Source organism: Protopterus annectens, chromosome 1.part0, assembly GCF_019279795.1.
Source record: "Protopterus annectens isolate FY-2018-M chromosome 1.part0, PAN1.0, whole genome shotgun sequence".
Taxonomy (NCBI): domain Eukaryota; kingdom Metazoa; phylum Chordata; order Ceratodontiformes; family Protopteridae; genus Protopterus; species Protopterus annectens.
This window is the reverse complement of record NC_056725.1, coordinates 1,546,430,260-1,546,454,161: the sequence shown is the minus strand read 5'-3', so window position 1 is coordinate 1,546,454,161 and position 23,902 is coordinate 1,546,430,260. Positions and strand designations below refer to the sequence as shown.

General features: G+C 39.5%; 1 protein-coding gene across 3 annotated transcripts in view; it reads left to right on the top strand.

Annotated features, from left to right (window-relative positions):
• The window catches only part of TMPRSS6 (transmembrane serine protease 6), a 1,200,807-nt gene that overhangs the window by 817,110 nt on the left and 359,795 nt on the right, over positions 1–23,902 (top strand). For all 3 annotated transcript variants that reach the window (XM_044068021.1, XM_044068020.1, XM_044068019.1), the window contains one exon: positions 17,423–17,536. In XM_044068021.1, coding sequence (XP_043923956.1) covers positions 17,423–17,536 — 114 coding nt within the window. The remainder of the gene's footprint in view (positions 1–17,422; positions 17,537–23,902) is intronic.

The window sequence follows — 23,902 nt, the reverse complement described above, 5'->3', positions numbered from 1 at the left end:
TAACCATGTTAGGGGATTGTGATCTGTCACTACAATGAATATTCTTCCATACAGATAAGGCTGAAGTTTCTGCAGTGCCCGCACTATGGCTAGGCATTCCTTTTCTACAGCTGCATAGCATTCCTCCCTGGGTTGGAGCCTATGACTGAAATTAACCACTGCTCTTCTCCTTCTGAAGAAATCTGGCTAAGTACAGCCCCCACCCCATGGTTTGAACCATCCACCTGCACAACAAATTCATTGCTGTAATCTAGACTGGCTAACATAGTGGGTCCTCCCAAAGTTTCCTACAGCTTCTGAAATGCCTGCTCACATGCTGGGGTCCACACTACCTTATCTGGCCTGTTCTTCCTTGTCAGGTCTGTGAGAAGCTATGGTACTATAACTGGGGACAAACTTTCTATAGTACCCTGCTGTCCCTAAGAATGCCCTCACCTGCTTTTTGGTAACAGGTGCAGTGCAGGCCATGCCTGAATGGCTTCTACTTTGGCAGGTTCTGACCTGATCTTACCACTCCCTGCTCTATGCCCCAGGTAAGAGACTTCTGCCATACCCACCTGACATTTGCTGGACTTAACAGTCAACTCTACCCTCTGTAGTCTGCCCAGCACATCCCTGACATGTTGTAGGTGCTCTTGTCAGGAATGGCTGCAGATTTTATTTTTTTATTTATTTATTACATTTGTTTACCGGGTAGTGTCCGAATGGATCAAAGGCCCATTTTCAGTGGAGACCCAGGAAGAAAAGCTCCACAATATTACTTACAACAAGATTAAAAGTAATACAGAGATTTATACAATACAATTGATAGAACAAAAATAAAAAAACAGGCAATAGTACAGCCAAGCAATTATGTATATCCAGCTGTGCTATTACTTAATAAGGACAAATAAAAAATTAGAGGATAGTAGATGGGTTGTTGTCAGAATTTGATGTGGGTTCAATGGCAATATCATCTAGGTAAGCAAGGGAAAACCCTCCTGCTAGGATATGATCTACCAGCCTCTGGAAAGTTGCTGGGACATTTTTCATCCCAAAGGGCATCTTTGTGAACTCATACAAGCCAAAAGGAGTCACAATGGCTGGCTTCTCTTTAGCACTGGGAGTCAAGGGCACCTGCCAGTAAACCTTGTTAAGATCAGTGGTTGTAAGATACTTAGCCCCACCCAGCTGCTCTAGGGCCTCATCTGTCCTAGGGATAGGGTAAGCATCTGACTCTATGTGACTATTTAATTTCCTGTAATCCACACAGAACCTGGTGCTGCCATCTTTCTTTGGCACCAGCACCACTGGGGAGGCCTAGGGACTGTTGGACTCTTGAATTACTCCTAGTTCCAACATTTCCTGTATCTCCTCCCTCAGAGTCTGTTTGACTCTCTCAGGCACCCTATAAGAGGCCTGCCGAATAGGCCTTTGGGGTCCTGTATCCACCTGGTGCTGCACCAGGTGGGTGCACCCTGGTCTCCCAGTGAACATATCCCCAAACTCCTGTAACACTGTTTGGATTTCTCAGACCTGGGTAGGAGATAGCTGCTGGGACATTGCTACACCTTCCACTGAGGTGTCAGTCCGAGCCTCACTGAGGAGATCAGTCACAAGATCTCCTTCAGACTCCTCCTGCAAGCCACTGCAAATGCTCAGCACAAGGGTCTCCCTATCATGGTAAGGTTTCATCATGTTAACATGGTACAGTTTGTGCCCCTGCCTCCTGCCTAGCAGTTCCACCATGTAGTTAACATCACTTACCATTCTTACCACCTTGTAGGGTCCCTCCCAAGCTGCTTGCAGCTTGTTGTGTCTGACAGGAATGAGAACCATTACCTGCTGTCCTACAGCATACTCTCTAGCTCGAGCATTCCTGTCATACCATACCTTTTTCTGCTGGGCTTCTGCCAGATTCTCCTGGGCCAAGCCCATGAGTTCCCTGAGCCTTGTCCTGAGGTTTAGGACATATGCCACAACAGACTCCTTGTGAGATTCACACTCACCTTCCCACTTATCACAAATTAAATCTAGAGGTCCCCTCACGCTATGCCCATACAGCAACTCAAAGGGTGAAAAACTTCTGGATTCCTGGGAAAAATCTCTGTAAGAAAACAACAGATGGGGCAAATATTTGTCCCACTCCCTCTTAAACTGGTCTGCAAATGCCCGTAGCATGGACTTGAGTGCAGAGTTTAACCTCTCAACAAGACCATTAGTCTGGGGATGGTAGGGGGTGGTCTTCCTGTGCGTCACCCCACAGTACTCCACAGACAAGCCAGCAGGTCTGACATGAAATTGGCACCTCTGTTAGTCAGTATTTCTTTTGGCAAACCTACCCTGCTAAAAATCTCTAACAAAGTATTTGCCACCTTTTCTGCCTTAATGGAGGACAGAGCCACTGGCTCAGGGTATCATGTAGCATAATCCACTACCACTAGGATATACTTTTTCCCTGTGGAACTTGGGGAACTCAGAGGCCCCACAATATCCATAGCTACCCTCTGAAATGGCTACACAATCACAGGCAAAGGCATCAAAGGAGCTCTCACCTTGTCTCCTGCCTTGCCTACCTTTTGGCACTGCTCCCAGGTCCTGCAGTACTCTGTTACATCTCCGAAAATTCCAGAACAATAGAAGTTCTGCATAATATGTCTCTTTGTACATTTTATGCCCATATGACCTGCAAAGGGAATATCATGGGCTATGGCTAGAAGCGCCAAATGGTAGGCTCTAGGCACTACCAACTGCTGTATTCTCTCACCTTCTAGCCCTCCTTCAGGGGTCCACTCTCTATACAGTAACCCTTTGTCCCAGTATACAGAATCCCCCTTCCCTTGAAAATCAGAGGCCTCACTAGCTACCTGCCTCAGACCTTGCAATGTAGGGTCTGAGAGTGGAGCCTGTCTCAACTCTCTCTTTGTAACCCTTCCCAGCTCCCCTTCCACAGGAAGTCTGGCATCCTCTGACAGTGGTGCCTCACTGTCAGCCTGGGTACTACTACTCACCTCTACCTTTGCAGTCACTCTGTCCAAGGGAACATCAGTACCCACAAGCAGTTGTGGCTCACCTTCAGTCTCACTGCTACAACGTAGCTTCCTCCCTGAAGTAACCACCTCACCAGTCCTGGCTGCAAGTATGCATTCTGTCTGTGTCTCCCCCAGGCTACCAGTCCCACATGCTTGTCTCCTAGCCTGACTGCTCATAACTGCATAAACAGATGGTACTGCGTCATCCATATCCTTCCATATCAGGACATCTGCAGGATGGTAGTTTGGTACCCAGGTTGTCTCAAGACAACCTACTATTGGCATTTTGTCTTCCCCACTTACTGGCTCTCTCACCTTTTGTTCCCCACATGGCCCCACTGGTTCATTCAAAACATTTAACCCTAGGTCCTAGATGTGTACCTGGACTAGTGGTTTCCCCTGATACTGGCAAATTCTGTTGGTTCAGTCTGTGCTGACCACCATGGGTTCCTTTAGACCCATGAGCAGTACTGGTCATCCCTTTCCTGTGCAAGGATGCCCTCCTTGCTAGGTATAGGTCTCCCTTCTTCCCCAACTCATCTGAAGTAGCACATTGTCTATCAGCTAACCAGATCCTCATGTCCTCCGGCAAAGTGCTAAGGGCTTGTTAACTCACCAAAAGGTCTGCCAGCTCTTGAAAAGTGGTGACCTGACATCCACTCACTGACCTATGAAAATAATTGCTAAGTTCAGCAACATATTTACACACACTTTCATCTGCCTTGCATCTATGCTCACGAAACTTTTTCCTATACGTTTCAGGTGTTAGCTTAAAAGATTCTAAAAAGTGATTTTTAACAGCAGTATAATCAAAATATTCACAATCAGCAAGTTTAGACAACACAGTTACAGCTTTACCATAAAGTAAGGGGGTCAGGAACTGTACCCAGAGCCATTGGTCAACATCATACTTTTTACATACCCTCTCAAACATATGAATGAAACTATCAAAACTATCCCCCTCTTTAAACTGCAGAAGAAATTTACTGACTTTTTGTGCTTATGAGGTCCAGTTACTCCCTTCCCCACTACCTCCATGACTCTGACGAAAAGTCAGCATCTCCTTCTCATGCTCCCGCTGCCTCTCCTTTTCCTCATCTTCCAGGCATAGCAGTTTCTTATTCTCCTCAGCCTGCAACTGTCGCAGTTTCTCATTGTCCTCACTCTCTAGACACCTCAGTTTCTCAGCTGTTTTTATTTCCAAACACCTGGCCTCCAACTCATGTCTCTTTAGCTTCAGATGGATTTTTAAGTCCTCTGCAGAAAGGTTGAGCTGTCCATTATCTGAGTGTGGTACATCTCCACTGCCAGACTGATCGTCCTCCTGGTTGCTGTTTTCTGATGCAGGTGTGACCAAAGCTGCAATCATGTCTGCCTTAGCCGGGTTTCCATGTACCAATCCCCTAGCCTGGCACATCTCAGCCAGCTGGTTCCTTGTTAGCTTTCCGTACTCCTCTGCTGACATGCTGCCTGCTTTCCCTGACTAACTAAGCTAACAAAAGAAATAAAACAATTCTGATCTGAACTCTGAGTATTCACTGCATGGCTGATTTAAAGTACAAAACATCTTCAGTGATCACTGTACACAAGCTAGAGGAATTCACTCTACCCACACCACTACAAGCCAATTATTACTTGCCAACCAATTAATATGTGATGTGGATATTCCACCACTGCCAAACAATTAATATGTGACACCCGTGCACTGGCCCAGCAATCAAGGAGCCTCAATCCTCACCACTAACACCAGTGAGGGGTATCCATATAGGAAAAGGATAATAAATACGCACACAATAAAGTACAATTTCCCTTAAAAGCACACAGAGATCACAGTCGGTCTGGGGCTGGTTTCTCTGTTTCTCTCCAGGTCCCCAATAAGACTCCCCACTGGCACAGCTATAGGGTCCAGATCTCAGCCTAGTGGGCAAGCTAAAATCTCCAGCACCCTCTCTGTCCAACCAGTGCTTCATGTCCCTGCCCAATAGCTGACACACACACTTTGAGATAAGAGTTTATACAACCACACATACACTCCTGTGGAAGGCTGGCACAGGTTCTCCAGCTGTGCCCCTTTTACCCAGACTATATGGTAGAAATCACTGCCACCACCCAGCTAATATTTATCAGCTACTCAAAGGCCCTTATGAAAGGTGTCCAATTATACTGTGCAATATTATTATCCAAATGGTAAGTGTGACTGAACAGTCAAGACTTATTTGGAGTGACTTGGTACAGTATCACTATATACACTACATCTCTACACAAAACAGCCACAGTGAAAAGGTTTAAAAATATGTAATAATAAATAATAAAAACACAAGACAATACTTCTTACTGCACAGTGCTAGTCAAGAGTTCAGAGATCACAGAAAAATACTTAAAATAATATAGTAGCAAACGTTCTGAAATCACAGAAAAACAAACCAGTCTAATTTTCCTATTTCCTAGCTATATCTAAGAGAAAACACAGTTTTAAAATCCTACTTACATCTAGACACAGGCAGAGATCTGGTGAGTTGGATGTTCTCAAGACAAATTCTCTCATGATCTCATTCTGTCTGTCCTTAAATTGATAACACAGTACCACTGACTCATTTCAGATTACATCATTTCTTTCTGGTTCCCAGGCTAACAGATTTTCAGAGGTTAATAGCCCCAGATCTTGCAGCTGGTCAGGAAGCCAAAACAATAAAAGAATTTTACATGCAAATTCTAGCAATTAACTCTGGTCTCAAGACAATAGGCAGAATGCCTTTATCTAGACATTTTGGCTCCGAGTTTTGACATCAAAGAATTGACTTATCAGTTTTCTTACAGCAGTGTGCACTGTTGTTACATTTTTGCAGTTCAATATCCAATGCAGTCTTTTCACATTTAAGAGAACAAGTCTGTATCTTACATTAATATTTACAAATGACAGAATTATCTACAAAATTCTAGCTGGTTAGGCTGGCAGCCTTTACCTATCTTCACATCATTACCAACATAAATATACACTGACAATATCCAGTAATGTGGAGAAATTCCAAAAATAAATGAAAAGGAAATTAAAAAAAATGTAAGGAATAAGTTTCCTTGTACACCTCCAGGTGGGTAAACTCTCCAATACCACCTTATTTAAATTCACCAATCACATGGTCAGATGGCCGTGAAAAAGGGTAGATATCACTGAAGTGAAAAGTATCCCTGCATCACATGTCTACAGCATTCTGTACAATTCTGGACAATATTATAATTAAAGTGCTGACACAGTCAGAGTAGTAGCAAACTCCCAGTCCCTCACAACCAAAGCTTTCAAAGTGATGCACAACCCCATGGACCATATAAATCAAACTTCTCAGTAAGTAACGTTAACAACAAAGGTAGTAGCTGCATTTCCTGTTTGATGTATATGATCTAATAAAAAGGGTGTAGCTGAGATGAAACTGCATTATCCCATTATATTTTTTTCTTATCCACAATTTACAGCTTTACACAAAATAGGATTGCAGTCTGCAGCATTGTCACCTTTGTGACAGCAGCACTAATGCCTGCTGGAAATGAAGATAATAAAGCAAAATGCATGGCAATAATAGCATTATCTTTCCAGCTGCAAATATGTTGTCCTTATGCAGTCTAAATATGCTATTTGGCATAATCCTAGATGATGTGGAGCAACTACCAATTAACAAAATAATACCAGAAGCCGTTTATAATGACTGCAAATGCAGCACCAGCAACCATTGTTTACACATTGTTAACAAAGTCATCATACTAAGTATTGCTAACACTCTCTGTGGATCATTGGACCGTGACATGCTACTGGAATCCTTATTCCAGTACTTAAAGTTTCAGCACATTTTGTCTGGATCTAAAAAAGCAATGTACATCTCATATACTTTTGAGTATAAAGGGACTACTTTGAACACCAATCCATTTTTTGCACATAACCTTTTAACCCCAAGAAACTACAGTTTGCACTGAGTTTAAAGAAGACCAAATTAAGTTATTGCTTCATCTACATCATTTTAATTAATGCCACAATTTTCTTAGTAAACACACAGATAATGGCAATAAGGTAGTAATACATGCTTGTCTGCTGTGAGGTTTGCTTGGACTTCTGTCACATAAAACTGATTAATTTCTTCTTGAATGGTTCTGTTGTAGTCATGGTTAACAATGGCATGTTGTTAGACACTTCTCTATCTGTGACCTTTCAGGGCCATTTGAGTCACTATTTAACTATAGCCTCTGAACAGGCATTGTGCCATTTAAAAGGAGAACTGCAATTCATCCTTCTAAACAAGGGCAGACTATGAACAGGTCCAAGGGAACTACTGACCCATTAGTTTGCAAAGCCTTGGAAAGAATTATGGAAATGAAACATTCAGACACTGGACCCCATATAGTTTGTTGTTGTCAAAAGTAGGTCATGTCTACTAAACCTATTGGACTTTTTTGAGAAGGTCACCAAGACAATGGATGATGGCAAACTGGTGCATACTGCCTACCTTGACCTGACTAAGGCATTTGATACAATACCCTAGTCAGGCATTGTAAACAAACTCATGGAATTATGTATAGACCTCTCTGCAACACACTAGATAGTCAGCTGGCTCAGAGATAGGACCCAGGAAGTTAAGATCATATAGACCACCTCCACAAAGAGGCCAGTCACTAGTGGAGTCTTTCAGGGCTCTGCACTGAGTCCTGTCTTCTTTGGTAGCAACCTCTTAGAATTCACGGCCAATGTCAAGGGTCTCTGGCTAACCAAGTTTGCAGATGATTGCAAACTAAGAGCAGTAACTGAATTCCACCCCCACCCCCACTCCCAAGATACTGACATCTTACAGGAAAGTCTAAGACAAATAAATGTCTGGTGCCAAAGCCATGGCTTAAAACTCAATGCCAAGAAATGCATAATAGTACCTTTTGGGAAGTCAGCCAATCTAAAAAACTACTTCATTGATAAAACACCCCACAGAATAGATCCAGTAATTGGGGATTTGAGGACGCATGTAGATAGTATCCTGGCCTTTGTCCAACATATGTCTCAGGTAGTAGGAAAGATATTCTATACCACTCAACTTATAAGTATGAATGTGGCATCTAGGTTCATAGAGATCATCCTGCCACTGTAGTCAGTCCTTGTCAGACCCACTACTGAGTATAATGCCCCCATTGATATGTACCTGACCAGGCATATGCAACAAATGGAACATCCACAAAGGTTCATCACAAAAAGAATACAAGGTGTAAACGCAATATCCTATACGGATTGCCTCAAAGCCACTGTTTCCTACAGACTGCTGACAGGTGAGCTATGCATGGCATACAAGGCATCTTTGGATTCCACTCGATGGCTCTTCTGCATATCCACAGGCAAGCAGCATCAGAACTATGAGATATAATGACCTAAGCTTTGCTTACAACATAAATTGTGCAAGTTGGAGGGACAGGTATGTTCCTCAGAGAATTCCCTTTCTCTGAAATATACTTCCCATCCATGTGAACTAGAGCCCTTCCCAAACCCTATTTAAGCATAATTTGGACTAGTGGGTGGAAAACTGAAAATTCACCTCAGGTCTGGTACCTGTGTCTCTGATAGACAGAGGCAACCATGAAATAATGATCTACTTAAAATAAACCTTTTAGAATAATCTCTATGGCAAAGTAACTCATGGGATACATTTGCGTTACATGGTTTGGTTTATAAAGGCCCTAGTGGTCGCTAGCCTAGTATAATACCTATGAACCTATGAACTAAATCCCTCAACAAAAGCTTGTTCTCTTGTGTCTTGCCATAGTTACTTTTAGGTTTTCTAAGGTTCAGGTAAACACTAGACTGCTAAACATGCATCCATTATTCCTAACAGAAATGTCACTCCAGATTCTCATCTACGTCATTAAGAACCAAATGTATCTACTTCCACTTGAAAGGGAAGTCTTACATCTAACAATACACTTAGTCCTTCTAATCTGGGCCCTTTTGACTTTACTGATTCAGTTGTGTCTATAAAGGGGAAGCACGTTCTCATTATACTAATAAATACTTATATCCTGCCAGTAAACGCCTAGACTATTTCACCCATGGTCTCAGATGTTGCTGTGTACATTTTACTTGTATGGATCATGAAACTGAGAGGTGATAGTCTATTGTAACTCACAAGTCCTTATAATTTTTTATGACAGTGACACCCAGCTTCCCAAATGGTAGATGCAGTCTATCCCTTTATGCACAAAACTCATGCATGCATATTTTGTTATATTAGTCTTTAACATATTCTCATTCATCAGTTTGTATAGCACATCCAGGCCCTGCTAGTGCAGTCAAATCAATTTATATTATGTTGATGATGCAAAACAGAGGATCTATATCATATTAAGTGTAAATGTCAAACAGCACAACAGGGAAAGTGCTGAAATGTCAAGGATTGTTTTTTGAGATTGCAGTACAGTGAAGATTGGGATATTTGCTCTTTCCTCACTGTAGTGCGATCTCGGAGTTGGAATATATATTTAGCAGGCCACAATACTGGATTTGAGTTTCATCATTTTTGCTCTCGTGAGCATTCGATATTTTCAGTTTGCAATGTTATGATATAGACGCCAAAACAGATGTATAATATATAAGGTGTCCATTTTATGTGAACTGAGTTTACCACTATTACAGAAGGTAATGATTAAGCTGTGTGGAGCTTTTTGTGTTTGTCCACTAAATGCAACATCTGCTTTCCTATATTCTTTAAATTACATGCAGCATTAATATTCATTAGAGAGTTACCTAGTGCAATACTGTTAAATACCAGAGTAGCCACTAGATGTGATTGTGTATCTAGAACAAGTGAAACATTGTTAATTACTAGGTGTATACTTAGAACCAACAGTCTTTATTATTATTATTATTATTATTATTATTATTATTATTATTATTATTATTATTAGTATTAGTATTATTATTGTTGTTGCTGTGGTTAATGAGGTAAATTCTGGTCAGCAACAAGTGCTTGTGTGCTAATAGTTCATGACACACTTGCTCACTGCCATTTGCTCTAAAAGGCAAATACCTAACTCAGACTAGACCAATCTTGCTTAATTACTTGTTTTTCCAAATACCTGACCTTATTAAACTGTATAGCTTTACCAGAGCCTTATCAGAGTGCTAACTCTAACCCTAAACCTCCCAGCCTTTTCCTAACCCAAGTCTTCACTGCATAACTCTAAAACTCCATTCCTGCTCCCAAAACCTAAAATCTCTGATTGCTCTCTAAACTTAAAACTGTACTCCCCCTTCCTAACCCTAAGCATCTGATTGCTGCTTAAATCTAAACTTCCAGTCCCTCTCCAAAAATTAAAAATCCTGATTTCTTCCTAAACCTAAACTTCCACCCACCCCCCAAACCTAAAACTCACATGCCAGTCCCTAATTGTAAACTCCCTTTCTGCACCCTAACCCTAAAACTCCCCTATGAGTCCCTAAACCAAAATTCCCTTCCCGATTACTGCCTGAAACCCTATGCTAAACTCTCAACCCCTCCCACTCCTACCCAATGGCTGCTGGATTTATCTTGCTCAAACCTGAATATGAGTTTGAGTCAGGTGACACTCTCTTAGCACAACTGCTATACTTTAATCAAACTCATGTTTGAGTTTGACTACAAGCTTGTAACCTGTGCAAGCTACATGATCATCAAGTCCCTGACTACAAGACAGTGGCCTTTGAGAGTTTGTGCCTCAGGCACATGATGTATACCCAGTAAAACCACTAGGTACAAGGCTCTTTCAAGAGTGACCTGGGACCACCATCTGGTTAAGTAACTTTCTCATAGTCACAGAGTAGACAAATAATACTAAAAGAACCAAACCTAGAGTGTAGAGTATATTCAAGAATAAAAACACTTCTTTTGTAGTGATTGCTGAATGCAAGACTTACATCACAAGGCAGTAGTAAGAGAACATTTCAGCCTTATAAAAACATGTAACACTTTATTTTTTGTATTTTCTAGGCCACACGGTGTGGTGCCCAATATTCATTTCCTGCACAAAGTAGATATTCACCAGCATGGCACTAGATTCTGACATTTGTTGCAAGGTCCATTGCAGTTGCTAGTATGGCATATCTGACATCTGCTGTGGTAGCAGGGGAACCACCAGGTCATACACCTTGCTGAGTCTCATCTGCAGAGATATTATCTGATTAAAATGGCTGACTACAGCAAATTATAGGCTCATAAGTTATTATTAGACAACCGGTGTGAATCACTGATGGAAGGCCTAGCCAGTGCACCTCAGTAAATGTTTAAATGAATTAGTAGCTCCCATACTACATACCACAGTTGCAAATGTGCAAGTACCCATCCACTCGTGAAAACTAGTATTAAACTTGGATAATGTGCTTCATTAACATGCAAGGGAGGTGTACTCATTATTTAGGAGATACATAAGGTCACATGTCTATGGCACTAGTAGGTCCCGTTTATGTTATAACGAAGACTGAGGTCTTTGGGGTGCAGTATTATCAGTCTTATCAGTCTTTTGAAGGTAATGGAGGTTTAATAAGGCAGGACTTGTTATAACACAAGGTTAAGAAAGGATTACCACACAGAAGCCTATATGAGAGTAAAGTGACACAGTTTTTAATCTATCATGGTAATTTAAGGAGCTTAGTCTTGATTTTTTTTTGTGTGTGTGTGGGGAGACCATGGTTGGGGTTTTAGAGGTGTGTAAAGTATTTGGGGAGTTACATGTAAAGGGGACATTGTATTGTATGATGTGCCTAATAAGGAAGGAATTGAGGGGAATTATGACTTTTTTTAATTTAGATGACAAGCTTTTGATAATTAGGTGAATGAGGCAGAATAATTTCCTAACAATGACTGACAGTTGGTAGTCAATGAATGGCTTTTTGTTGACAAATGTGCCTAGATCTGTAATGACTGTGTTGATTTTAAGGGGGGGGCATTTATATCGTATGCATTTCGATAGTCCTGTTTCCTTAATGTAGCTATACAACATTTTTTGGTATTAAACATGAATCTATGGTCATTAACCAAGTACTGGCATGATCAAGCTCTTCCTGGAAGACCTAGGGGTCACCAGATGGGTTAATAATGGTACCCAGTTTGCAGTCATCAGCAAACTTGGTTAACCAGTAAGCTCTGATATCTGCCTTCATATCAAAAAAGTAAATGCCAAAAAGGAGGGGACCCACAACAGAGGCCTTTTATACACAAATAGTAATATTTGTTTACATGGAAAACGTAGTACCACCATCTTTACCATATGTATTATGTACAACTGCATTCACTGTATGTGTTTTATCAGTGATCTCTTTGATTATACATCAGAAGATATAAAGGTTAATGTTTAAGCTTGTGAGCTTGTCAACATTACTAGCATAGAGAATTATATCAAAGGCTTTTGCCGGTCCAGATAGGCAGAGTGGATCAATTATCCTTGCCATGTCTTCAGAAACTGTTTAAAGACGTTGGCTACACTGATTATATAGAATCAACCTTTAACAAAACCAAATTTATTAGAATCAAGGGATTTGTATACCACCTGTTTCATTATTTATAACTTTGGCCACAGTGCATTCCATTACCTTACAAATGTTATTGATAATTCATAGGTAGTTACTAGGCTTGCAGTCCAGGGGACCATTGAGGTGCCTAGCCCAAATTCACAGTTGCCCTCAAGTACTGTCTGGTTATGTGACTTGCTCAAGGTATCAGAGTAAGCAAATAATAGCTAAGAGAATTAAACTCTGTAACATAGGAATTACAGCCTTAACTGTCTGTGCATCTGACAGGTTTATAGTTATCAGGGTCTGTTATACAACTACCCATGTGCAGCAATTACTATAGCAGATCTATAAACATTTGATACCTAAAGAATAAAGAAACTAAAGTGGAATAGGTTCCTATGAGATTTAGCAAAGCTGTATTTGTGCTGACGTGTGACAACTAGGATTATTGTGGGGGCCTATAGACCTTGTGTTTTTGGATTTCAATAGTACTGGATAGTACCAATAGCACTTAGTTTAAAGTGATTCTTCTGAGTCAGTTTTCAACTACAGCCTAAAAATAGGCTAAAGTGAGTTTAAGTCCACACAATGCAAAAGTAAATTACAGGTTACAGTCCTAGTACTAGTCTTATAAGCAAACTTGATTGATTTTGCATCTGTACAAGACACTGCCAGCATCTGTTGTGTGGAAAGCAGCTGCATGCAAATGTCCTAAAATTATAGAAGCAGGAATAAAAGTGAAATCTAAAGTCCTGAACCCTCTGGTCAATAAACAACTACACTTTGAGCTCTGATGGAATGCTTCCCAGCTCAAAGAGACAAGGCAAATACATTCTGCCAAAAGATGGATGACCCTAGTCCTCTTATTGTAAAAGCACAGCAAAAAAGGCCCCTCAGATGTATGCAACAACAAACAACTTATTCCTTAGCTAAATCACCCCTGTATAAGGTGATTACAAGACAAAACAGTTTAAGTAGCAAACAGTGATGAGAAAGGGTGATTCCTAGCAGAAATATACCTTAAATGCACAGAAAATTGCAAAATACAACCAGCCTATCACTTAAACAGTGAAAAGCAAGTGCAATATTTTAGTTTAAGAACTTGTCTTTGTCTGTATGGTTCTGGATTCAGTGGAAACACCTCCTGAAGCACAGGCCAGATGCCAAAGTTTGCTGAGCTCTGTAGAAATGAGCTTACAGATTTTTTCTGAGGTTTCCAGTTCACATATACTAGGCCATGAACTAGTGCCAATAGATGAAATATCCCAGTCCTCTTAATGTAAAAGCACAAAATAAATGACCACTTAAGAATGTAGGCTAACACAAAACTTTAACAAACTAGCTAGATAAGGTGATTTCAAGTCAATCAGACTGACAGCAAGACAGTTTGAGAAAATGCAATAATTTCAGTCTTAAATACAGATAAATGCACAAATAAAGCAAGAAAATATTAGTCAATCACTTAAATAGCTTCTGGAATTGCAGTTTTTAAATAAAAGTACTTAGCTTTGCCTGAATGGTATGTGATGCAAGGAAATCAATTCAAAGGTACAGGCAAGGGCACCAAGCATTGCTGTTGCTGTGGGAATCAGACAAGAGCTTCACAAACATGCCAAATTTATTTATCCATCCACAATCCCTTTTTCCCATTTTGGCACATGGGTCGGAGTGTCACTTCAACAGTGACAGTCTTCTAGAGCCAAGGTTCACACCTCTGGGTGGCTAGTCTTGTAACGGTTGTCCTTTCATCACACCTATGGCCAATTTAGAGGGTCCAGTCCACCTACTACATGCCTTTGGAATGTGGGATGAAACTGGAGCACCTAGATGAAACCCACGCAAACACAGGGAGAACATGCAGATGCAGTACAGAAGGCACCCCTGACAAGAATCAAGCTGGGGAACCTCTTACTGTCAGGTGGCAATGCTATATATGGCACCACTACACAGGCACTTAAAACATTTTGCAAAATCCATTTACCATGGCTAAAGTTACAAGAATACAACAATTAAGTACCAACAAACATACAAAGTAGCAAATTATACAGTAACACTACTTCTTAAAAATGATTTAAAGTGCAAAAATCTGTTGATAAAGCAGTTAAATGAAGTGCAAACCAGCAAAATACATCTTTTATCTGCCAAGGATGGCACAGGATTTATTCAGGACCATTTTAGAGTGTGACAAGGATGTTAAGCATGCTAACTCATGAGCAACATTTGCTTGCTTAGTGGGCTCTGAGTATTATGGATCTGTGTAAAACAATGGATGGAAAAAAGTACTTACTTACACAACTGAAAATAGCAATCAAAGGAGCAGGGGAGACTTGGTCAGATTACAATAAGGAGCAAAAGCCAGAGACACTGGCTTTTAAAACCACAACAGCAAAAAGATGGGGAGGTTCAAGCTGCTGTAAGAAGTCAGACAATCAGATACTACAACTTGTTGTAGTATGTCAGGTCAGCATGTGAGCCAAAATTGCTAGGAAAATGTTTTGACCTAGTGATATATAGAGGTAATTAAACAAAGACCAGGACAGTAATCCAGTCAGTAAAACAGATCTGTACAAACCAAATAAAACCAGATACAAGAGCTTTAACAACACAGCTAAATTCCCACCAAAGCTAATTGTACGTGTTTTGGCCTAGACTTTTAACAATAAGTTCTCGGCTAAAGAATGAAAAAAAAAAACAGTTTGCTTACAGAAAATCCAAGCTGATATAAGAAGTCAGACAAATGAAATACTACAGCTTGTTGTCCAGAGTATATCAGGTCAGAATGTGAGCCAGAATAGCAGGGAAAATGCTTTGGCCCAGTGATATATAGAGTTTATTAAACAAAGACCAAGATAGCAATCCACTCAGCAAAACAGATCTGTACATACCAGATGCAACCAGATCAAAGAGCTTTTACAAAGCAGCCAAGTTCCCCCAAGGCTGGCTATAAGTGCTTTGACCTCTACTTCTAACAATAATGGCTCAGCTAAAGAGCAGAAAACAGTTTACTAACAGAAAATTCAAGCTGCTGTAAGACACCAGACAAATCAGGTACTACAGCTTGTTGTCCACAGTTAATCAGGACAGAATGTGAGCTCAATGTTATTGAGCATTTTACTTCTGTGCACACTATATTTAGTGTAATATATTTTATTTTAAATTACTCACCTTTAATAATTTAAATGCCTGCTGTGTAGTAAGTCATGCTGTAGTTCCTATTACAGGCAATAAGTAATGCATACCTAACACAGCATAACTATTATTTGAACATCATGTGCTCCAAGCAAAAATCCACTCGTTCAGGTACACGTACCAATATACAGGTCAAATGTCTTCAAGGGGACTTGACGTTCTCTTTTTGCATGAAGCAAATAAAGGTGTAAAATATATGAGCTCAGTTCCACAAAGTTCCAAGTACCTTACCTCCCTTCCTGTTAATTCTGAGTACTGTGAGATCGGTCTGGGCAGCTAATGTTTTTAATCCTCGCAGGGTATTTCTCTTCTCCACTGTTACCTGATCATGCAGTTAATATATCTAAGTAAGGGGTATGAGAGATGAAAAGCCCTACATGAGGGATGCAGGAGGCCTTGCCCTTTTGGAGTTTTGTGTAGTTAAGTATAGTGAGTTTGTTTTGTTTACAATCATTTTGGATCAATGAGACTGTGACGGATGTATATGCAGGTGAATTCTTGAAGTGGAGTGGCATGAAACAAAGTAGTACTTCAGTACAAACTGAAGGCCATCTTTACTATCTTAAATATTTTACAGGTCTGACAATAAAGCTGATTAATGTAACAGTTTCCAGTAGTTTTACTACTGGTATAACTACATTTAAATATAAATACAGCCTAGACTATCTTTTAATTACAATACATAGATAAAAAACAAGCTTGCTTGGTTGTGGTAAAAGAAACTGAAACTCTGTTTAATAGCAGGACCTAATACCTCAGTGACAAAGTTCTTGAAGGTGATCCTTACATGAGAAAGATATCGACATGACAAATATGTAAGAAACCAATCTGGATCCTCTGCCTACATTGTCAGCATGTGCTGGAAGTTGAGATTTGGAATTCCCTTACTTAAAATGATTTGATGTGCCACTCTGCAGACCTTTGAAATGTAGAAATTAAACAGGTCTGTGAGACTGAGTTTATAAACTGACAATTCTGGTGAGATAAAAAGTAGTGAAATGTTCCTAGTCCAGCCAGCAAAAGAACATGATCCCTTTTAGTGGCTCTTTTAGCCCCTCTTTTAGTATTCCAAAGGCTGCCATACATCTGATTATTCCATGAACTGCATAACTTGAGAGATGGCAATAAGGCACAGGTTAGTGCAGAAGGATCTTAACTGCAGCTCATACATTGTTATTAAACTGACATCCAGATCATTTGATAGGTGTTCCCAAAACTCTTGCTGGGAAAAAAAGATGTGCTAAGGAAACTCAAAGACTGAACATGAAATGAGTGGGGAATCAGTTCCTCTTGAATTGTCTGAATGACAGTGCATTCTCAGACCCACCAGATGACAGCTTTATTTGCAATTTTAATTCTGTGGTTCCCCCCAAAAGGCTAATTCTTCCAGTCAGAATAGCTGTCTAAAGGATGCATACGTTTTACCCAAGTCTACCCAAGTGCTTAATTACCATTTTTACCCTCGGTAGCTTCCTCATCCCCTTTGCATTGTCATAACTGTTATGTTGTAGACAGTGAACTTCACCCAACCACATGCAATAAATCATTCAGTATTTATCATTAGCATCTGGGTTTAGTAGCTACACCCCTTTCTCAGAGATTAACTGATTGTGGCTTTATTCAGATATCTAATATAATATAGACTACAAAGCTGGATGATCATTTTATGTGTTACATTACTATATATGGTCTTTAATTCCACCTATTTTTTTTTCAGTTTGTCCAGCTAAATTCAGATGCAAAGAGGACAACACATGCATTGATTTTTATCAAGTCTGTGACACCCACATGGATTGCGTAAATGGAACTGATGAAAGCAAGTGCACTGAAGGTATGTGAAGCTAGTACTCTAGCAAACAGCATTCACTCAGTTATGGTTAGTTCATCCAAACGCATACATTTGAAAGAGTCTGTTCTCTGCAAGCAGTAAAGCCTTGTAAATTCTTCACTCTTGTTACCTCAGGTGCATACCTCTACATAGCAACAAGCAGAAGAAATTGACAACTGTCTCTCAGATAAAGTCGTGTTTAACATTCATGCTAGATGTCCAACTCACCAATCAAAAAAACTGTAGTCTTCTTTCAGATAAAGCTGTGTGTATCAATTATGTTAGCTTTTTCAAATAAGGAATCGTGCTGATTCACCAAGTGAACTTTCATAGAGCTCTGCAGTTGTGAAGATATTACAGTGAAAGCCACCTTCAACAACCCTGACTCTAAGGTTTTTCTCCCTACACTCCTTGTGTGGGGGACATCCCCACACCCCACTTACTTACATATACCAACTCCACATGTGCACACTAGTTGAGTAAATAGTGAACTCCATTGGTGTTGAAGGCAGACTTTAATGAATTTACTCTGTAGCATCCACACTCATCACTGGAAGATGTCCAAACTACTGACAGGCTCCTTCCAAAACCAAATTTGAAATATATTTTAAGTTCAGCATTTGTGGCAGTCACAGAACAGCTGAATTATGGACCATGAATATTATGGCAATGTTACTGGGAGAGAACAAAGTCAAATCATTGTGCAAAGGCTCGTCTGTAAACTGAAATGTTCCTTTTGGTTGGCTAGAATATTAAGAAATGTATAGGAAAATAGCTCATGGTATCTTCAAGATTGTTGGAAGAAGTAAAAATTGAAATATGTTCATTCTTATTTTTCATGGTGCATGATGTTACAATATCTTGCTGAAGTTTCCTTGTACCTGAAATCTGTATCTGATTATGCTTAATTGTCACAAAGAGGTTATGTGCAAATAGAAATAAAAGATAACTATGTTAATATAGTCCCAGAACAAAAAACAAGAACGCTTATTACAAGCCACAAAACAAATGTAGATCCAAAGCAGAAACCACCAAAGCAAATGGTAAAGTTGAATCAGCTCACAATAAGGTAAATCCAGTTGAAAAAACAGCTTTATTAAAACGCCACAACACTGCTCAACGTTTTTCATCAAAGTAAGACTTTGTCAGAATACAAACACATACAGCATTAAACTGTCTTATATTACACATACCCTAAGTGGATAATCCTCAAATTACCCAATTAACTAATTAAAACATACCACCCAGTTTTAAAGAACCAACACAATCTAAAAAATTTTATACATAAAGTGTGGTGAAGTTTGTAAATTAAGCCATTTAAAAATACTGTTTTTTCAGGAAATATGCTTTAACTTATCTAATCTAATAGTGTAAACACCTTTCCTAAAATGTTAATATAGTAATAAAAATAAAAATAGAAATACATCCTCATATTAATGTACACAAATCAATAGTTCTTGAGTTTAAATTTTAAACAAGTATTTTATACACGCATAAAAATATTTACATAAAACTTGTATATATGAGAAACAAAATACCCATATAATCAACATCTTTTAAGGAAAAACACGTCGGGCATTTTTATATCCCACTCTCTCAAATGTATTTTGTAACCTATTTCAATGCAAGTAGCATGAATTGACTACTTAAATCTGTTGTGCTTTTAATTTCAAATATGGTACAATGGATATATGGTCATTCAATCCTGGGAAGCGATTAGATTCTAAAAGAATCTGCCAATATGTTTCTTGATGGCATAATCTTACTTCCCAGGGTCCACCCCTAGCACTTTTAGCCACTGAATCTAGGACGAAAAACAAAAATGTTCCATCCTCACAATTTATAGTGTGCCTATAAAGGGCATTGTTACCATTACACTTCTGTATATCATAATAGTGCTCGTATATACGCCTACGTAGAGGTCGTTCGGTCTTCCCAACATAGAATGATTGGCAGCCCTGACACACTGCCAGATAAACCACGCCAAATGAAAGGCAATTGTAAAATTTTTTAGAAGCAATTTTCCTATTTCTGCTCTCCAGGTAAATCGTTTCTTGATTTAAAATATGTTTACATTGTGAGCAACCCCCACATTTATAAGTCCCTTTCCTTTGATCTCTCATACTCTGTGGTTGGACCTCCTGCTCCAAAATTCTTTTAACATTAAATCCTTTCCTGTAAATTGTTTTGACCTTTCTATCTTTAAGACTACTCAAGTCAGTAATGTCCTGAAAGGATTTAAACTCTTCCTCAATGATTTTGATTAGTCTGCCAACATTTGCACTATAGTCGGTCACAAACAGTAGATGGTCTTTCTCAAAGGTCGATAGGTCTTTCGCCTGTGTTATCCCTAGGCCCGGTGAATCTTGGCCCAAAATGGGCTTAAATCTGGTTGACCTATCTAACATGACCTCTTTTTTCACCGAATCAATCAAAGGTAGGGGGTAACCTCTATCCAAAAACATCAAGGATAATGCTTCACATTCAATCTCAAATTCTGACTCCTGGGAAGTCATTCTCGATACCCTGACAAACTGCCCTTTAATAATCCCTCTCTTTTGAAACCCCGGGTGTGAACTGGAAAAATGTAGGTAACTATTTGAAAAGGTAGGCTTCCTATATACTTTGGAACTAAACCCAAAAGGGTTTTTCTTTATTGTAACATCCAAATAGTTAACCTGTTCCTGAGACACCTGATGCGTAAATTTCAAAAATGAGGTCGTAGAATTTATATATGTCAGAAACTCCCCAATGATTTCAATAGGGCCAGTCCAAAAAATGCAAATGTCATCCAAGAATCTTGAATAGTGAGCCCAGTTTCCAATAAACTCACAATTATGGATGTATTTTTTCTCCCAAACAGCCATAACAATGTCGGCGTATGTAGGTGCACAATTTGCCCCCATAGATACCCCACTAGTCTGTTGGAAGTACTCGCCACCATAAAAAACAAAGTTGTTCTTCAGTACTAACTCTAAAAGACCTATAATCATGTGCACGTCGTTGTTCGAAATAGTTGGACGTTCCCACAATGCTTCCTCAATCCACTCCAAACCTATTGCAGTGGGGATGACTGTAAATAAATCCACAACATCTATGGTCAGGAATATAAGGTTTGGCCTACACAGTTCCGGGGTAATCTTCCTCAAAAATTCCCACGAATCTTTTAGAAGATGGGTTTCTTTCCCCCAAACCTGTTTCAATTTCCAATCCAAGAACTTTGAAATTGTGTGGGTTTTTGAACCTTGTGCCGCCACAATAGGTCTTAAAGGTGGATCTTCAACACATTTGTGTATTTTAGGAATTCCAAATATGGTGGGCACTTTGGGGGAGGGGGTTTCTAGAAAGGAGTAAATGTCAAATTCAATAACTTCCTGGTCAAGCATATCCTTAATAGCCAGGTCAATTTTTTGATATGATAGTAAGATCTCATTGATAGAGGTCAAGGTATATCGATTAGAATCAAATAAAATGTCATTCATTTTACTTTGATACATAATCTCATTCATAAACACTGTACCCCCACCCTTGTCTGGTTGCATGACCCTCACATGATGATTCTGTGCCAGGTCCTGCAGCAACTTGTTCTCTTGGTAACTTAAATTGTACTCTACCTCACCTCGGTGTAATTCCTGGCGAATAAGCTTCTCAATCCTAGCTTCCAAGTTGCTAAGTTGGGGATGTAGTGGGGGATGAAATGTGCTAGATTTCTTAAGATGTAAACTGGGTGTAATTGGTGTGTGACCAAATAGATGTTCCAAGTTCAGTTTACGTAAGAATAATTTCAAATCCAAAATACTATTAACCAAATGGCTACCCCTAGAAGGAACAAATTTGAACCCCTTTGTAAATAGGTCAAAACAAATACTGGTAATGGAAAAATCACTATAATTGTAAATGTGATACCCTTTCCGGCTGTAACACTTGTATAAACCAATATTGGTAACAGAAATGTCCTCATTCATTGCCAGTCCAAGTTCTTGTTCCTTTTCCACCCCTGCATACGTTTCTCTTTCCCTTGTGCAAAAATAGGGTACAATGGATATGGTGGTCCCCCCTGCTGGTTCCTTATACGTTCCGATCTCCTGGGTAAAAAATTGTCACCTGCATTAATAATTTGATTTTCTGAGTCCAAAGTTTCCATACCCTCTTCTCCAACTAAAATGGGGGACGTGGGTTGGTCCCTAACCTCGGTCTCCTCTTTTGACCAAGAATTCCTAAAATACATGTTAACACTTTGGGGAGGTTTGGGGTATTGTCTCCCTTCCCTGTATTCCCTAAGGTCCCTGCTAAGTTTACTATGTTTCCTTTTAATGACAATGTCACAGTGTTTGTCAATACGTTTACGAACCTCCTGATATTTACAGTTCTATAGTCCCAGAACACTTATAGGGTCTCTGAGGCTGATCATACTCTTGAAAGCTAAGTTAAGCAAAGTTAGACCCTCTTTCCAGAGACTCTGCAGCAATCTAATACCATTACCCATGTATGTATATGAATGTGTGTGTGTGTGTGTGTGTGTGTGTGTGTGTGTGTGTGTGTGTGTGTGTGCGCGCGCATGTGTGTGTGTCCCTTTTGCTACAGTTCAGTATACCCGGATGCAAGTATCAGGCATGAGGAAACTACAGCTAGATGCTGTAACATCAGGCAAGTCCCTACCTTAGAATGCAAGCTGTTATGCCTGTTTTCCCCTCCTTCTGCCACTATCACCACATGTAATTATACCAAGCCTCAAAAGGCTTATTTAGTCTTACCTGTCAGATTATCTTAGAGAGGGAGTGATTAGATGGTTGGACACACTAATCTGAGTAATTAATCTAACAGTTGAACTGCAAATGTTAGCTGAAGTCTCCAAGGGACTAAACCCCTTGTTTTTTAAACATAGAGTTGAGAACCAATTTCATGTCATGACTCAGGAATGTTTTAGGACACAGATGCTCTTTTTTGATCTATTATATAGATTATGGAGACCCCAGAGTAGGGTTTAAATCAGTTGAATTTCTCAGATTAATCCACGTAGTTTAGTCCAAATTTTATCTGCCATTTAAGATGGCAGACCATGTACTATCAGTCATGCATAAAGTGGGGCTCAGAATATACTGAAAGGCAATAACAAAGTACAGTGGGTGTTAAGTAAAGAAATCCTGCAGTTATAGTAAACAACTCTGTTAACCGTCACAGGATTAGGATATGTCCCTGCCATAATAATTAGGATATGTCCCTGCAACAAGCAACATATGTAAAATTACCCAAAAACAATAAAACCATGGCATTTAGATTTCTGGGTTAAGGGGTTTGAGACATATATAATGAAGGGGAACATTCCCACCTTATAAAGATATCCATTATAACAGAAGAAGTATTAAAAGAAGCAGGCATTTTAAACCTCCCCAGCAGCACTCTTAAACTAGTCAGTACAATTTCAGTTTCCGTTTTTAGTTTTAACTTGCTTATTCACATAGGGAATAATATATTTTCTATAAGGGCACATTTTATAAAATTGTCAAAATCAATTACAGTGAGAATTAAGTGGAGAATAGAAACAACTTTTTAAGTTAACCAGTAGAAAATAAAACTGGTCAATCTTGCCAGTGCGAATAGCTCTAAAAATTGGAGTGCTTCGTGGTTTACTTTTGATATACAATGGAGTTGTCCACAAAAGTGCTGATAAACAAGTGTAAACATAGTGCGTGAAAAACAAAAAAAGGAGTGGAACAAATCAGCAATACAATAAGCTGACAACAGAACAGCCACATAGACTTGAAAGAGCAAAATAGTTATCTGCAACAGCCATGTGTCTGGTTGTTCGAATCTCATGTGATGTTCATTAGGTACTACAAGCACTATAGAATACTGCAGCAAGAGAAGAAAAGTCAGCATGTCCTGTACTGTAGGTGTAGTGCAGTACGGGAAGTAGTGAAAGCACACCATAGCAATTAACGTTAGTATCATTAAAAAGAAGGAAACAAGACTATGAAATAATGAAATGGTGGAATATAACAAGAAGGTACACACAGAAGAAAAGGAGATAGGAAATCACAGATGGGGAATGGTATATCACACTTTTTGTAGGAACTAGTCTCCTGCTTTATATGTGTGTGTGCGTGTGCATATAGACAGATATAGATATCTATATAGATATATATGTATGTGTGTATATATACAGAGAGGGAGTTAAAGGATGAGAGGAAGAGTAACAAGGAAACAAGAAAAGGAAAGGTGGGAAAGAGTAGTCAGTGGGAGCAAATGAGCAAACCCAAAACAGTACAGACAAAAAGGTGTGGATGTGGACACACTAGGAGGTGGAGTCATGCTCTAGACACAGACATCGAGAGAGCTGAAAAATAGCATTAAGGAGGATTAGGCAAT